Genomic DNA, 17,898 nt, shown 5'->3' with positions numbered 1-17,898 from the left:
TCAAATTGGTCCGAATTGTCCACCAGTGCAGCGAATTGCTGCAACTGACAGACAGGCGGATAACATCTTCTAGATTCCCGGTGGCTTGGCACCACTGGGAAGCTAGGGTCCATTGAGCAGATCTCATGTGAAGATGAGCCATGGGAGTCACATGGACCGTGGAGGCCATATGGCCCAGGAGTCTCAACATCTGCCGAGCTGTGATTTGCTGAGACGCTCTGGTCTGGGAAGTGAGGGACAGGAGATTCTGAGCCCTCGCCTCGGGAAGAAAGGCCTGAGCCGTCTGCGAATTCAGCAAAGCTCCTATGAATTCCAGAGATTGGACTGGCTGGAGATGCAACTTCAGGTAATTTATCACAAACCCTAGCAGCTCCAGAAGTTGAATAGTGCACTGCATGGACCGAAGAGCTCCTGCCTCTGAGGTGCTCTTCACTAGCCAATCGTCCAGATATGGGAACACGTGCACCCCCAGCTTACGTAGGTACGCCGCAACCACCACGAGACACTTCGTGAACACCCGTGGTGCAGAGGCGAGCCCAAAGGGCAGCACACAATACTGAAAGTGAAGTGTCCCCAGATGGAATCGGAGATACTGTCTGTGAGCTGGCAGTATCAGGATGTGAGTATAAGCGTCCTTTAAATCCAGGGAACAAAGCCAATCGTCTTTCTGAATCATGGGGAGAACAGTGCCCAAGGAAATCATCCTGAACTTTTCTTGCACCAGATACTTGTTCAGGCCTCTCAGGTCTAGGATGGGGCGCATCCCCCGTTTTCTTTTCCACAAGGAAGTACCTGGAATAGAATCCCTGCCCTTCCTGCCCGGGTGGCATGGGCTCAACTGCATTGGCGCTGAGAAGGGCAGAGAGTTCCTCTGCAAGTACCTGCTTGTGATGGGAGCTGAAGGACTGGGCTCTCGGTGGGCAATTTGGTGGAGTGGAGACCAAATTCAGGGTGTATCCGCACCGCACTATTTGGAGAACCCACTGGTCGGAGGTTATAAGAGGCCACCTTTGGTGAAAAACTTTCAACCTCCCCCCGACCAGCAGGTCGTCCGGCACGGATACTTTGATGGTGGCTATGTTCCCATGGATCCAGTCAAAAGCCCGTCCCCTGCTTTTGCTGTGGAGGCGCAGGGGGCTGCTTAGGCGCACGCTGTTGACGGGAACGAGCACGCTGGGACTGTCCCTGTGCCTGAGGAGGCCTTCGGGCCGGCTGGGTGTACCTATGCTTGCTGTAGGCGTAGGGTGCAGCCTGCCAGGCCCGGGAAAAACGTCCACCTGCAGAGGTGGATGCTGAAGGCGCCCGGTGGGAGAGCTTGTCGAGAGTGGTTTCCCGCTGGTGTAGTTGGTCCACCAACTGCTCGACCTTCTCGCCGAAAATGTTATCCCCCCGGCAAGGGACATCCGCCAGCCACTGCTGGGTGCGGTTGTCCAGGTCAGAAGCACGCAGCCAGGAGAGTCTGCGCATCACTATACCTTGGGCCGCAGCTCGAGATGCCACATCACAGGTGTCACAGATAAACCCTGGACAGGAACTTTCTGCACGCCTTCAGCTGCCTGACCACCTCCTGAAAAGGCCTGGACTGCTCCGGAGGGAGCTTGTCGACCAGGTCCGCCAGTTGCCGCACATTGTTCCGCATGTGGATGCTCGTGTAGAGCTGGTATGATTTGATGTGGGTCACGAGCATGGAAGATTGGTAGGCCTTCCTCCAAAACGAGTCCAGAGTGTGAGACTCCCGCCCAGGGGGCGCCGAGGTGGTATCTCTCGAACTCCGTGCCCTCTTGAGAGCAGAGTCCACGACCGCCGAGTCATGAGGCAATTGAGGCCGCATCAACTCTGGGTCTGAGTGGATCCTGTATTGGGACTCCGCTTTCTTGGGGATGGTGGGATTAGATAGTGGCTTCAACCAGTTCCGAAGCAGTGTCTTCTTAAGGACATTGTGCAACGGCACCGTGGAAGACTCTCTAGGTGGTGATGGATAGTCGAGGACTTCGAGCATCTCCGCCCTCAGCTCATCCACAGTAATCACGGGAAAGGGAATGCTGATGGACATATCCCTGACAAAAGAGGCAAAGGAGAGGCTCTCAGGAGGCGAGAGCTTCCTCTCCGGTGAAGGAGTGGGGTCGGAGGGAAGGCCCACAGACTCATCTGAAGAGAAATATCTGAGGTCCTCCTCCTCACCCCACGAGGCCTCCTTCTCGGTGTCGGACATGAGCTCTCTCAGCTCAGACCTCAACCGGGCCCGTCTCGACTGCGAAGAACCACGTCCTCGATGATGGCGTCGAGCGGTGGACTCCCGCGCCGGCGGGGATGAAGCCCTCCATCGACGTCAACTCCACCTGCGTGGCGGTCAACACCGGTGCCGCCAGCGGCGTCGGCGGCCTCAGCATCGGGCCAGAGCCCACCGATGCCTCCATCAACGGCGCCAGGGGCGCAAGCACCACCGGTGCCGGCAGAGCCTGGCGCATCAGCTCTTCCAGGATCCCGGGAAGGATGGCTCGGAGGCACTCGTCAAGGCCCGCTGTTGGGAAAGGCAGGGGGGCCGATGTGGGTGCCAGTGCCAGAAGCTGCTCGGGTCCAGGAGACGGTACCGAGATACCCATGGCTCACGCAGCGACACCTCTTCGACCGAGGAGGAATGCTCCTCCTGGCACTGCCGCTTCCTGGGTGTCGAGTCGTCCCTCCTTGTCCCGGAGCTGCCAGTCCCATGCGCCGTGGGTGACCGATGACGGTGCTTCTTGGCTTTCTTGCGATGTCCGTCATCGGCGCTCCGCGGAAGACACGAGGAGGAGGTGGAGGCCCCCCGGCATCGAGGAATCAGATCCGACAGGGTTCGGTCCCAATGGCCCTGAGCAGCGGGAGTGGCCGGGGCAGACTGCCCGCGCGGCCGCTCACCACCGCCGTCACCGGCAGGCCGGCGGGCCAAAGGTACCTGTGCTCCTGGGGTCGATGCCATAGTAGGCGCCGACGGCATTGACATCGGTATCGGCACCAAAGACCCAGCCGTCGACACCGATGCCGTCAAGGTCGAAGGGCCGGCGCAAGTTCCAAAAAGACAGTCCCGCAGAACTTGCCTCGCCACCTGCGTCCGCTTCCTTAAGCTGAGACACAAGGTGCACGTCTTGGAATTATGCTCTGGGCCGAGGCACTGGAGGCACCAAGCGTGAGTATCAGTCTGCGAGATCTGCCGGCCGCACCGACCACACTTCTTGAATCTGCTTGGGACCTTCAAGGACAAATCGCGTCGGCAAAGTCAAAATCGTCAATGATGGCAAAGCACACCCGAAAAAGAAAGAAACGACTGTGCGGCCACAAGGCCGCGACGACGCGCCCTTGCAACTAAGAACGACGAGGAAAACTGTTTTTTGGGTTTTTTTTAAAGAAAATAAACGCGAACGCGTACCAGAGAAAAAAAACGCGGGCTAGGCCGCAATCCGGTTTCCGGGGCTGACTAAGAGAGAGACGGGAACACGTCTCTTTCCAGCGCGGAATGGAAAAAAACTGAGCGGGACGGGTTGCGCACGGGCGGGAAGACGTCCGCGCATGCGCAGTAGGCGTGCCCTGCGTGCAGGACCACCCACGAAGTTTTCCTTCCGGTTGATGGGGGCTGCCGTGGACATCAACCCCCAGTCGTGAGAACAAGCAGCCTGCTTGTCCTTGGAGAAAGACCTGTACAGTCCATCCAGTCTTGCAACAAAATAAACTCATTTTAAATGGGATGTGATACTTTATACCTGAGTTTGACTTGTCTTTGCCATTCTCAGGGCACAGACCATAGAAGTCTGCCCAAAACTGTTCTTGTACTAAGTTCTGAAGCTAACGTCGAAACCCCTTAAAATTTACACTCCAGCCCATCCATATCTATTCAGTCACGATCAGGGCGTAGACCGTAGAAGTCTGCCCAGCACCGGTTTTGCTTCCGAATTACCAGCATCGCCACCTAATCTCCGCTAAGATTCCGTGAATCCATTCCTTCTAAACGGGATTCCTTTGTGTTTATCCCACGCATGTTTGAATTCCATTACCATTTTCATCTCCACCACCTCCCGCGAGAGGGCATTCCACATATCCACCACCCCTCTCTGTGAAAAAATACTTCCTGACATTAGTCCTGAGTCTGCCCCCTTCAACCTCAATTCATGTCCTCTAGTTCTACCGCCTTCCCGTCTCCAAAAAAGGTTTGTTTGCGGATTAACACCTTTCAAATATTTGAACGCCTGTATCATGTCACCCCTGTTTCTCCTTTCCTCTAAGGTATACATGTTCAGGTCAGCAAGTATCTCCTCATACGGTTTACAATGCAAATCCCATACTATTTTTGTGCTTTTCTTTGCAATGCTTCCAGTTTTTTTACATCTTTAGCAAGATACGTCCTCCAAAACTGAACACAATACTCCAAGTGGGGCCTCACCAATGACTTGTAGAGGGAAAACAAAATGGAAATGGAAAACGAGATTTAAGAGCTGCCAAAGGCTCTAGAATCATGAGATTCAACAATTCAGATTTATGGGCATTCTACTGGAAGCCACACGAGCGCCCATAGTATGCCATAAGACCCTTTTTGACTACTTTGAGTGTGAGAGTTCATACAGTTTTGTTCAATGATCTTGACATTTAATATTTGGAGTATCATTTTGGCAATCTTCCATGGGCTTTTCTTGTTTTATACATTTTTTGTTCTTTCTACGGCCTAGTGTGGGTAAGGAGGATGAGCAATATGCATAATAGGGGGATACTGAGGGGGGCATAGGGGATGTATGTGTGGGGAGGTATTATGGGAGTGAAGAGGTGAATACTGGATATTTACTTGGGTCGTCATCTTTATCTTTTTGCAGAATATGACTACAATTGTAACACTGTTATGATTGTTTTCTGTGGATGATGACTTAATAAAGATAGTTCAACAATAAAAATACCCTCCCATGCTGTGTTTAAGGGTTATAAGAGGAGTGGGGAGGGGGGTTTGTCTAATGATATATATGATCAAAGCCTCTGGAAACGTACGTTACTTTTCCTACTATGGCTGATCTGGACCAGAGATCGGCAAAGGGAGGGGGTTGGGAGAGGGGAGGAGGGAAAGGGAAAAGGGGAGGGGTGAAGATGAGGGAAGGCGGGGGGAGGCGGGAGGGATCTGGGGAAACACTAACAGTAGGGTCCTGGAATGTGAATGGGCTTCACCATCAGGGGAAGCGGGGCCGAGTGTTTAAGGAATTGAATAGGTTAAAATGGGATGTGACGATGATAAGTACATAAGTAATGCCATACTGGGAAAAGACCAAGGGTCCATCAAGCCCAGCATCTTGTCCACGACAGCGGCCAATCCAGGCCAAGGGCACCTGGCAAGCTTCCCAAACGTACAAACATTCTATACATGTTATTCCTGGGATTTTGGATTTTTCCAAGTCTGTTTAGTAGCAGTTTATGGACTTGTCCTTTAGGAAACCGTCCAACCCCTTTTTAAACTCTGCTAAGCTAACCGCCTTCACCACATTTTCCGGCAATGAATTCCAGAGTTTAATTACACGTTGGGTGAAGAAAAATTTTCTCCGATTTGTTTTAAATTTACTACACTGTAGTTTAATCGCATGCCCCCTAGTCCTAGTATTTTTGGAAAGCGTGAACAGACGCTTCACATCCACCTGTTCCACTCCACTCATTATTTTATATACTTCTATCATGTCTCCCCTCAGCCGTCTCTTCTCCAAGCTGAATAGCCCTAGCCTCCTTTGTCTTTCTTCATAGGGAAGTCGTCCCATCCCCGCTATCATTTTAGTCGCCCTTCGCTGCAAGAGACACATCTGAGACCGAGAGACACGCATTTATTGCGGCGCCGGCCCTTTAGTACTGGTACATCAGGGAGGCCAGAAAGGTTGGGGGAGTAGCTATAATGGTGCGGCACACCTGTGGGCTAAGCATACAAGAACAATTTCGGGACTCGAGTGACCGATGTTTGGGGATTAGGGGACTTCTACAAGGTAAGGAGATCGCATTTATTAATATTTATGCACCTAATGAAGGTCAGAAGCAATTTTTTGATTCTCTGAAGGAGGAAATCCAAGGTTTTATTAAAGGCCAAGTGATCATAGGGGGGGGATTTCAATATTGCCCCAGACGCGAATTTGGATCATTCCATGGGAAGGAGGGGGGTTGGAAGCGCCGGTCGTAAGGCGTTGTTGAACTTTTTGAAGGAATGTGAGGTAGTGGATTGCTGGAGATTATTACATGGAACACAGAGAAATTACACCCATTATTCACATGCAGCACAGTCTTATGCGAGGTTAGACAGCTTGTGGGTACACCACAACAGTTGGCATATAACAGAAGCAGCAGAAACAGAGACTTGTCAGGTCTCTGATCACGCTCCTATATGGATTAGGTTTAAGGGGCTGGGGCGTAGGCAGAGGGGGGGCCTATGGAGGCTCAACGAGACTCTACTGGGAGATGAAACAGTGAGGGAGGACATCAGGAGGGCGATACAGGAATTTTATCAACTTAATGATAATGGTGAGGTTAATGATGGATCCTTATGGGACGCTATGAAAGCAGTGGTTAGAGGAGTTTTTATTAAATGGGGTGCACGGAGAAAAAGAGAAAGAGGTCAGAAATCCTTGGAGTTACGAGCTCACCTAGTGCAACTGGAAAAACAACATAAGAAGCAAACCACAAAAAAGTTGGGGGAGGAGCTTACAGCAGTAAGGGGAGCATTGGCACAATTGCAAATGATAGAGATTGAATATATGCAAACCAAGCTGAAACAGCAGACCTTTGAGTTTGCTAATAAATCAAGCGCTTTTCTGGCACGTCGGTTGCGGGCGAGGCGAGTGAAGACACTTATTCAAAGGCAGAGAGATGGTAAGGGGGGTTGGCATTATGCAGATGTGGATATATCTAGAAGCTTTGGGACATACTATGAAGAATTGTATAAGAAGGGGAGGATATGAGTAGGGGGGAAATAGGACAATTTTTAGATCAGCTACAGCTCCCGTGTCTTAGTGAAGCTGAGCGAGTACGATTGGGAGAACCGATAAGATGGGGGGAAGTATATGGGGTAATTAAGAACCTCCCGAATGGGAAGGCCCCAGGACTGGATGGTTACACCGCTCGGTTTTTTAAGTGTTATGCGGAGGAGTTGGGGCCCCAGCTTATCAGGCTAGGGAATGGAGTATTGGAGGGAAGGGGGATCTCGAATTCAATGATGGAAGCAGGGATCTCTTTGTTGCTTAAGCCAGGAAAGGATCCCACTTTATGTGGCTCCTATAGACCCATTTCACTTTTAAATGTTGACGTAAAGATACTGGCCAAGGTGTGGGCCAACAGGTTGGGACGGGTCCTACCAAAGTTGATAGGGGATGACCAGTCGGGGTTTATCCCGGGTCGACAGGTGGGTGACAACATTCGCCGTACCCTCCACTTGCAATGGGAAGCACAGAAGAGACTCCCAGGGGCAATACTGTTAACACTAGACGCCGAAAAAGCGTTTGACAGGGTTGACTGGGTGTTTCTGAAAGAGGTTATGCAGTGTATGGGTCTTGGGGATAATTTCTGCAGGTGGATAGCAGCCTTGTATGCGGCGCCGAAGGCCTGTATACAGATCAATGGCCAGTATACCTCCTTTTTTGCTATTGAACGTGGAACCAGGCAGGGCTGCCCCCTGTCGCCCCTATTGTTTGCTATATATATAGAGCCCTTGGCAGAGAGGTTATGTAGCCATCCGGAGTTTCGGGGTTTCACAGTGGGGAAGAGGGAACATCGCATGGCACTGTATGCGGATGATCTGTTGCTTTATGTGACAGATCCAGGGAAAACGTTGGAGGTGGTGGTGGATGTCCTGGGGGAATTTGAACAGTATGCGGGGTTGCGGATTAATATGGAGAAATGCGAAATATTATTATAGAGCCTGTCAATTGCACAGTCAGCGAAAACTTTTCTTCAGAAAATATGTTAATGAAGAAAAGTATTCTCTGACTGATTGTGCAATTGACAGGCTCTATAATAATATTGTTATTGAAATTTTGGTGAAATTATGAGTGACAATTATTCTGGGCGCTGCAATGGTGTATTAATGTTAATGATTTTAGGGATTTAAGATTGTGAGAGTGGATGAATGATTGGATATATTGGGAATTTTAGACAATAATTGTTAGATTTATGATATTTAAATATGTAATAAAGATGGATATAATTGTAACAGTTGTTGAGTATATTATATAGATTTGATGCAACTATTTATTGAAATTAACCTAAGGTAGCATTGTGTTAAAGATATCAAGAGAGGCAAATTAAAAACCTCAGTGAATAAGAATGGTCACCCTTCCCACCTTATGCCCCTGAGGAATTAACTGCAGACAAAAATGGTCTCAATCTCTATTAGTCCTTTGGAGCATAAAAATGTCCCAACTTAATTATGTAGCTCACTGAAAATTTAAAAGGTTTTTCAAAAATCACTAATATTCCAAGATTCCACCACCATATTCTTATATGCCCCCTCTTTCTTACTGCACTCTCCCCCCCCCCCCCCATTGCCTCCCCTGTACTCTATTCCCAACCTGCAATCTCTGTACCTCAGAAGTTCCCTAACTCCCCTTTCTCTTCCCTCGACTCCCTGAGAAGTGCTGATCATTATCCCTATCAGCTTCCTAAGCAAGGAAGTCACTGATTGCCAGAATATCCCACTGTCAACCATGGAACACACCCCTCCCCACTGTCCTACTGTAGCTCTCATCTCATCTCCTATTCATACAAATTACACACGTGCACACACTCATTATTTTCCCCTCCCATCCCCCTGGTGACCATCCTAATTCAAACCTGTCTCCCTCCTGCATCCCATAATAAACATTCAACATAAAAGCATTCATATTTGACTACTATGCAAAATAGTTAAAAAGATTCCAGGTCACTACACCCCAATCCTCTGCAGCCCTCTGTAGGTGTTTTTTTTTTTTTAATTTTTTTATTTATAAGAAGTCTTTATTGAACTCTGTAAGCATTACACGTGGAGGGGCATAATCGAACGCAAACGCCTATCTCCATGGGCATTTATCTCCGAGAACGGGTCCGTGAAGGGGCTGGCCGAACCGTATTTTCGAAAAAATGGACGTTTTTGAGCTGGGCGTTTGGTTTTTTTTTAGCGATAATGGAAACTAAAAACGCTCAGCTCAAAAACGTCCTAATCCGAGCCATTTGGTCGTGGGAGAGGCCAGGATTGGTAGTACACTGGCCCCCCTGATATGCCAGGACACCAACTGGGCACCCTAGGTCAGTGTAGTGGACTTCAGAAAAAGCTCCCACACGCATAGCTCCCTTACCACGGGTGCTGAGCTCCCAACCCCCCTCCCCCAAAACCCACAAATGTACAACACTACCATAGCTCTTAGGGGTGAAGGGGGCACCTACATGTGGGTACAGTGGGTTTTGGAGGCCTCCCATTTACCAGCACAAGTGTTGCAGGTGGGGGGGGGGATTGGCCTGGGTCCACCTGCCTGAAGTGCACTGTGGTACCCACTAAAAGTGCTCCAGGGACCTGCATACACGCAGGCCTCTAGGACTTGTTGCTGCTGTATAACATTGGCACACCAGTTGACACCTGAAGACTAATCTCTCCGAAAACGTCCTTTATTGGAATAAGCACGTTTACTCACAGTTAACTGCAGAGGTTGTGCCCCACTGGCAACGAGTCTCCCTGGTACTGAGATTAGCAGTAGGTCAGAGCTGGCAGAATGCTGTACAATGCCCTCTTTCAGCCACATTCAAGGTAAGAACTAAGTTGTCTAACATGGGTAACACAGGAAAGGGAACTAAAACTGGCTTACAAAAATGGCCACTACCGCATGGACTACAACAGGAAACACAACAGGGCACACTCTGACCCAGTAGGCAGGGGGAAAAGCACCATGGGAGAAGAGCCTACCAACTACCAACATCGTGAGACGGTAACACAAGCTAATGAAATCACGGAGCCCAATACCCTACACCCACCACAATGCAATGTTGATGTGACCCTGTAGTGCACCAGAGAGCCACATCTGACCCAGGGAAAGGCTGTGAGAGGATCAAACATATTCTGCTGTCATGGAGGTGGGTACGGCATTTGAGGCTGGCATACAGTTTTTAAAGTGGGGGTTTTTTTTGGTGGGAGGGGGTTAGTGACCACTGGGGGGGGGGGGGGGTCCAGGGACGTCATCCCCAATTCCCTCCAGTGGTCATCTGGGCAGTTGGGGCACTTTTTTGGGACTTGTTCGTGAAAAAAAAGGGTCCAAAAAAAGTGACCCAAAATCAGCCGCCCATCTCTCCTCGGCTGATAACCACGCCCCAGTCCTGCCTCCGACACGCCCCCGTCAACTTTATTCGTTTCCACGACGGAGTGCAGTTGGAAATGCCCAAAATCGGCTTTCGATTATACCAATTTGGGTGCCTTTGCAAGAAAAACGCCCATCTCCCGATTTGGGTCGAAATATAGGCGTTTTTCTCTTTCGATTATAAGCTGGATAGTGTCCCATAACAAAACACTTTAATACAATCAAAACATGTAGCAAGGTGAAAGAATACCACTCCAATTCCTTGAAAGACACTTAGAAATCACTGTTTAACAAGATTAACAAATTACACTTCCATTTGTTTGATTTTAGTTTAACCCCCCACCCATAGATGAACTTCTCAAAAATACCCCTACTCCCCCCCCCAAACCACCCAACCCCCAATCAAGCTACTGCACCCACCCCCATAACACTCATTTACACACAACCAGTACACAAAATCGGAGAAAAAAAAATCCCTTTTTCTTCTTTTCTCTTTTTTTTCTCCTTTTTTTCTTCTCCTTTTAATATGCACAGTGTTGTAAAAAGGGCCCCCATATTGCCTCCCACTTAGCTAATGTATGGCGTTCAACCGCCCAAAGCTTCTCCATCTCACAGATATACCAAAGTTTATTTAACCACTTAGTAAGAGGAGGAACAATAGGCTGTTTCCAGTGCGCCGCCAAAATCACCCTAGCCGCAGCCATTTGAATGCCTCACCAACAAAGAATGAGATTTAGTCAAACCTGGAGGCTTTTTAACAAATAAGAAATAAAGGGGTGACCACTGTATCGGACTAGATATCCATCGTTGTAACCTACATTGTATCGCCCTCCAGAGTGCCCTGGACTTAACAAAGGCCCACTGTAGGTGCTTATTTTTTCCAGGAATTCTCTGCTAGGCATAATCCATTTACTGTTCTCTGGGCTGTGTTTTTTTTTTTTCTTTTGCCGTGGCTAAATTATTACAGCTCACATCACATCCTCTAATGTACTCCTCAGCCGCATTTTTGATTTTGCAGGACTTGTCCCCTACAATGATCAAGATGCCAAAGGGGAAGAGCCATTTATACTTTGTTTGACTTGCATAAATAATCAGTCACTTCTTTCAAGGTTCTGCACTTTTGAAGAGCATATTCCAAGATTTTGCAGGGTCTAGATATTTTACATTCTTTCTGTGTCATCTCTTTCTAAGCGCAGATTTTTTTTTAACAGCATAATCATGAAAGCACACTATTATGTCCCCCAAACTTCTATGTCCTCTCTCAATTTGTAATCCACTTCTGGATATGCTTCTATCACTCACACAGTCTGCCACATGTTCCTCATCTGCAGACTCAAGGCACACTGACACTATTTTAGCTTTTTCTCACTTTGGCTTGAGTCTGGATGGGTGCACGGGTCCTCCTCCTCTCCATACCTGTATTTATACAGCTTTTTCCATACTGCCATCAGGTTCACCTGTCTCTGCTACAAATGTACCAATTATTTTCAAAGTTTGGGAGAGAACGGAACTCGCTAAATTGATTAGCTTTTGAGTTTTTTTTAGTTTTAGAAAATATCAGTTACAAGAGAATACAATGTGAATCATAAACAAGAGAACCTGGATTCTCCCTTCCTCCCACATATCCAAACACCCCAGCAACCTAATATCACATCCTTAAAATAGTAGGTGACCCTGAAGGTGAAAGTCAAGTTAGTAATTCTGACCCCCAAGGGATTTAGAAATATAGGATGTAAAGAATCCATAAATAGATTCCAAATAAGGATAAAATCTTTTTTCCTTTGTACTAACATTCTCCATATGTAGTAGGTGGGTAGTTGTAGGCAGGTTATTTTTTGGGATGGGAAGTTTACAGAGTGGTCAGTTTAGAAAGGGATAGTTTTTGGGGGTGAGACAGAGAATGTTGTGGCAATTGCAATGGATATTTTGCAGACATGGGGCAAAGGTAAAGGGTAATGGATTATATATACTGCCTTTCTGTGGTACAAAGCAGTTTACATCATATATACAGGTATGTGGGTGATGTGGCAGTTTGCAGGGGTAGTTTTTGGAGGTGGAAGCAATTGTAGGTAGTTAGTTTGGAGGGTGTGGGACAGTTTTAGGGATTCAGTTCTTTTGGAGTGAGGGCATTTTGTAAGAGTAGAGAACAGGGTAAGAAAGTTTGAAACAGGGTATGATTGGAAGTCAAGAAAGCCTCGGTATGTGTGCTTAGTAAAGAAAATGCGTATAAAGTGCTGAGCAGATGGTATTATACACCTGATAGAATTAAAAGAATGTTCCCTGAGGCTTCTGATAGCTGTTGGAGATGTGGAAGGGAGACGGGAACTTTTTTTCATATTTGGTGGGGGTGCAGTTTGATTCAACCTTATTGGAAAGATATAACGGATAGGTTGTCTAAAGTTCTAGAAGGTACTTTTCCATGCGATCCTAAATGGTGCCTCCTGGGGTGGGGGAACCAGAGGGGAAAGAGATGGCAACAGAGATTCAAGAGAATGGGGTTAGCCGCCGCAAAAACCACTATTGCAATGCATTGGAAAAAGTCCGCTGGGCCAACTGTAGGTAATTGGGCTGAGAAATTTAAAACCATTACAGAGTTTGAAAAATTGACTGATAAGCATAAGGGAGATATAATCCAGAGGCACCTGAATGGATTCATCTAACAGATATTGAGGGGGTTTAGGGGGGTTTGGGCTGTTGGGGGAATCAGTTGTTGAGGGGTTAGTGGGGGGGATAAAAGGGTTATAAGCATAATGTTAAAATAAAAATTAAATTGTTGCATTGTCATGTGCTGGAGCCAATGGCTCGTTGTTATGTTTGAGATGTTATTTCAATAAAAATTCAAAGTAAAAAAAAAAAAAAAAAGAAAGTTTGAAAGGTGGAATTCCCTAACTGCTATGTTGCACTATGTAAGTTTCTTCTCTTGTAGACATGCATTAGACCTTTTTTGTGGGAGGGGTGCTTATTTCTCTGGAACCCCTGGTTCAATTTAGTCCATTTCAAACTCTATGAATATTTTTACTGGATTTTCCTTCAGGACAAAATTTCATCCCATACCTTTAAACATTTGGAGACTTGTTCCCAGAAAGACATTCTCAACCTTTTTTTGTATACATTTTTTCCAATTTCTTTTGAATTGGAAAGAACAACCAATCTTTACCAAATCTCATTAAAAAAATCTCAGTTTTGGTAAAAAGGGAAATGATGATAAAAGATCGGAGTGGAGGAGTGGCCTAGTGGTTAGAGCACCGGTCTTGCAATCCAGAGGTGGCTGGTTCAAATCCTGCTGCTGCTCCTTGTGATCTTGGGCAAGTCACTTAACTCGCCATTGCCTCAGGTACAAATTTAGATTGTGAGCCCTCCTGGGACAGAGAAATATCCAGAGTACCTGAATGTAACTCACCTCAAGCTACTACTGGAAAAGGTGTGAGCAAAATCTAAATAAATAAAGTTTCCATGGATATACACAGGTACAAGGACTGTGCTCAGGGACAGTGGAACGGTCAAGGGGCCAAACAGAACAATCTCTGACTCTGTTTCAAAGCTCTCTAGTTTTTGAATACTGATCCAACCATGGCCTCAGTGGTCCATCAATCCTGCTGCCTATGACTATGCTTGTGGTATATTATAGGGACATACTAGGGTATATTTTATTAAGCAATACTTCAGGATGCAAATTCAAGTTAGGCTGAGACCCTGCACAAGAGTTCCTAGGTCAGTAAGGAATAGCTGCACCACATTCCTACTCTTATTTAATGCCACCCACTTGAACTCCTGAGTGTCATGATAGAGGAGCATTGACAAGAAAACTTTCTGCGTGATTGACTGAATCATGACTGCTCCATATGTTCTGCCCTTACTCTTTATGTATTTCCTATGCCTTAACTGCTCTCTCTACACATCTCTCAACTCAGCAGCTGCATGGACCACTAGATGTCCCCTCCCAAAAGCCTTCAGTAGACTAACAGAGGCCCCATTCGCAACAGACATGCTGATCATTAAGTACTCCCCCTTACCACTTCCCTCACAGACCTGCTTAATGTTCGTCATGTTCCGAATACCAAAACCAACAGTATATATGTCAAAGTTATCATCAAAGAAGGGCAGCTCCTCAGCATTTCCTACGACCCAGGACAAGCCTGCCAATCAGAAAATCATAATTAAAATCATAAGCATAATAAGCATTTTTTACATACACAAGGTGTATTCTAGAGGTTAGAGCAGTGAGACGAGAATCAGCGAAGCTAGGGTTCAGATGCTACTATTTCCACTTATGCTTGTGACCTTGGGCCAGTCACTTCACCCTTCGTTTCCTCAGGTATGACACAAAATTGTAAGCCCATCTGGACAAGGAATAACTTGTGTATGGTTAATGGTTTATTCAGCTTGATATACCACCAAATCATGAAAACACTGAACCTGATTAACTCATTTTAAGCTCGGATTTGAAAAATGTGAGTAATAAAATCTAAAATCCAAATCTAATGCAAGTGAAAGACTAAAGTAAATTCAGTATTCAGACAGTAAATTCAGTGCCAAGGCTCTTAGAAACTGTTGCCATGAGTGTCTTTTAGTAAAGCTGACGAATTCTGAAAATACTCTGCCAGCTGTACCAGATAACAGCACTGAAGCGGTAACATTCATAATCCAAAAGGGCCAGCACAATGGCTCAGATAGTAAATGCTCCACATTACCATGTGAAAGGTACCAAATTTCATCCCCTGGCAGGGCAGCATTCATAGCCCTGATGTAGTGCAAGATGAAGGCTTATGGTGTCAGATCTAGACTGGGCAGGAGAAAGCTGCTGGATAAAAAAAACATTCACACAATCTTTCTGGAAGAAGCAGCACTGTGTACCCCTTGGCTGAGAAGGTTGCTGAAAACAGAGGTATGGATGCCGAAGTAGTTGCTAAGTAGGCGGCCATGGCATTATAATCAAACATGGGTGGTGAAGATCAAGTTGAAAGCCCAAGAGGAAAGGAAGAAAGCCGGTAGGCCTAACAACCCCACAAACTAACTATAATGGTTTCCTTACTGTGGATATAATGTGCTAAGCTGGCATAAAGATTCAGTGTTAAGGGACATTTAACGCAGTTTTTTTAAAAAAATTTTAAATATTGGGAGCAATTTCATGGTTGGTTGTTTGCATGCATGTGATTTGCATGCCCACTGTACCATCCTTTTAGAGCAGTGATTTTACTCAAGAATTTTCCACACTAGAAGTCTTTCCACATCAAGAGAGAGACTAGAATGGGAAAATCTCGAGCAAACTACTGTGCTAAAGCATAGTACAATTTACTGCACTGAGCAAGTTATGTCATCCTCCACTGCCTCAGGTACAACTTAAGTATGAGCCCACCTGGGCAGGGAAACTTGCTGCTTGTAACTCATCTTCTGATCGGATTGGGAAACACAAAGTAATGAATTCAAATCCATAACCAATCCATACTGGAAAAGGTGTAACTTACTGAAAGTAAGCAGGGGAAAGATTATACAACATTACCCAATTACACTGACTGTAATTAGCTAGCCATTAGGATGCTTTATGTAATGTGATGTGAGCTCTTGTTCTGGAGCCATTTGAGGTCTCCACATGTCTCTCTCTAGTTCAGGTATGGATTAAGGACCTCAGCCCATTCACTTTCCAATATGACATACAGGCTTTTTTTCGAAAGAGAAGGGCACCCATCTTCTGACACAAATCGGGAGATGGGCATCCTTCTCTCAGGGTCACCCAAATCGGCATAATCGAAAGTCGATTTTGGGCGCCCTTAACTGTTTTCCATCGCGGGGACGACCAAAGTTCACGGGGGCATGTCGGCAGCGTAGCGAAGGCGGGACTGGGGCATGCTTAAGAGACGGGTGTCCTCGGCTGATAATGGAAAAAAGAAGGGTGTCCCTGACGAGCACTTGGGTGACTTTACTTGGTCAATTTTTTTCTTGCGACCAAGCCTCAAAAAGGTGGCCAAACTGACCAAATGACCACTGAAGGGAATCAGGGATTACCTCCCCTTACTCCTCCAATGGTCACCAACCCCCTCCCACCCTTAAAAAAAAAAATTTAAAAATTTTCTTGCCAGCCTCAAATGTCATATCCAGCTCCCCGACAGCAGTATGCAGGTCCCTGGAGCAGTTTTAGTGGGTGCAGTGCACTTCAGGCAGGCGGACCCAGGTCCACCCCCCCCCCCCCCTACCTGTTACACTTGTGGTGGTAAATGTGAGCCCTTCAAACCCCACCAGAAACCCACTGTACACCCACATGTAGGTGCCCCCCTTCACCCCTGAGGGCTATGGTAGTGGTGTACAGTTGTGGGGAGTGGGTTTTTTTTTTGGGGGGGGGGTTGGGGTCTCAGCACACAAGGTAAGGGGAGCTATGCAAGTGGGAGCAATTTGTGAAGTCCACTGCAGTGCCCCCTGGGGTGCCCAGTTGGTGTCCTGGCATGTGAGGGGGACCAGTGCACTACGAATGCTGGCTCCTCCCATGACCAAATGGCTTGGATTTGTTCGTTTCTGAGATGGGCATCCTCGGTTTCCATTATCGCCGAAAACCGGGGATGACCATCTCTAAGGTCAACCTAAATGTTGAGATTTGGGCGTCCCCGACCGTATTATCGAAATGAAAGATGGACGCCCATCTTGTTTCAATAATATGGGTTTCCCTGCCCCTTCATGGAGCTGTCCTGCGAGGACGGCCCCAGGAAAACCTGGACGCCCCATTTATGTCCCTCATAGTGTCAGTAACGAACTAACAGACACAGACAGACAGACAGACAGGTGTTTGTACAGGCCTCTGTGTTACAAAGGAGCTGTGCATGCCTCTAGCAAAAGTGTGATTAAAAGTATTTCCCTAGCCAGACCATTGCTATCATTGACCATAACACCTCAGGACCAGCAGAGCTATATTGACATCCTTGAGATCTAATCTGCCAAATCCCCTTTTCTCTTGGATGCCACAAAATACACATAGGCCTCTGGTCCTGTCCAACTGTAAAACTGAACTACCACTCCCAGGCTACACAGACTGGCCAAAATGGCAACCATATATATATATATTTTTTTAATGCCAAATCACAAGGTAAAACGATAAAGGAATCTGAAATGAACTCAGAACTCCAGTGCGCACATTGAGGGTGGGAAGGGAGGATGGAGTGTATGGTCATTGGGCAACTAAGGGGCTTACAACTTTGGGCCACATATGGGAGGAAGGGGAGCTTTTTTCTTTTGAGGAATTGCGGGAGGACTATGGTCTTCTCCCACTCCACCTTTTCCAGTATAGACAAATTAGGAAGTATACATATCATAAAGCACAGGGTGATATTGGTTTAGAGGAAACCCTACTGGAAAGGGCACTGTGGGGTAGGGATGCATCTGCCTGTATCAAGCTGTATTATTGATGATGAGCTCTCCAGTAGACTATTATGTGCACCCTTGGGAACAGGACCTAGGAGTTACTTATGAAAGGAAACGCTGGGATCTCAGTTTTAAGTTTCTACTTAAACCACCTGTAAGTAACATACAAATTGAAAATGGATACAAAATGTTATACCGTTGGTTATTATACTCCGCAGAGGTTGCTGCATATCTTGGTACAGGACTTTGCTGG

At 46.9% G+C, this 17,898-nt stretch overlaps 1 protein-coding gene across 2 annotated transcripts in view; it reads right to left on the bottom strand.

The window, feature by feature from the left end:
* Positions 1-17,898, bottom strand: part of COQ5 (coenzyme Q5, methyltransferase) — an 80,852-nt gene that overhangs the window by 43,155 nt on the left and 19,799 nt on the right. For both annotated transcript variants that reach the window (XM_030217732.1, XM_030217733.1), the window contains exon 4: positions 14,328-14,434. In XM_030217732.1, the coding sequence (XP_030073592.1) occupies positions 14,328-14,434 (107 nt within the window). The remainder of the gene's footprint in view (positions 1-14,327; positions 14,435-17,898) is intronic.

Source organism: Microcaecilia unicolor, chromosome 11 (genome assembly GCF_901765095.1).
Source record: "Microcaecilia unicolor chromosome 11, aMicUni1.1, whole genome shotgun sequence".
Classification (NCBI taxonomy): domain Eukaryota; kingdom Metazoa; phylum Chordata; class Amphibia; order Gymnophiona; family Siphonopidae; genus Microcaecilia; species Microcaecilia unicolor.
Note: the sequence above shows the minus strand (reverse complement) of the source record. Positions and strands in the feature narration are given on the sequence as shown.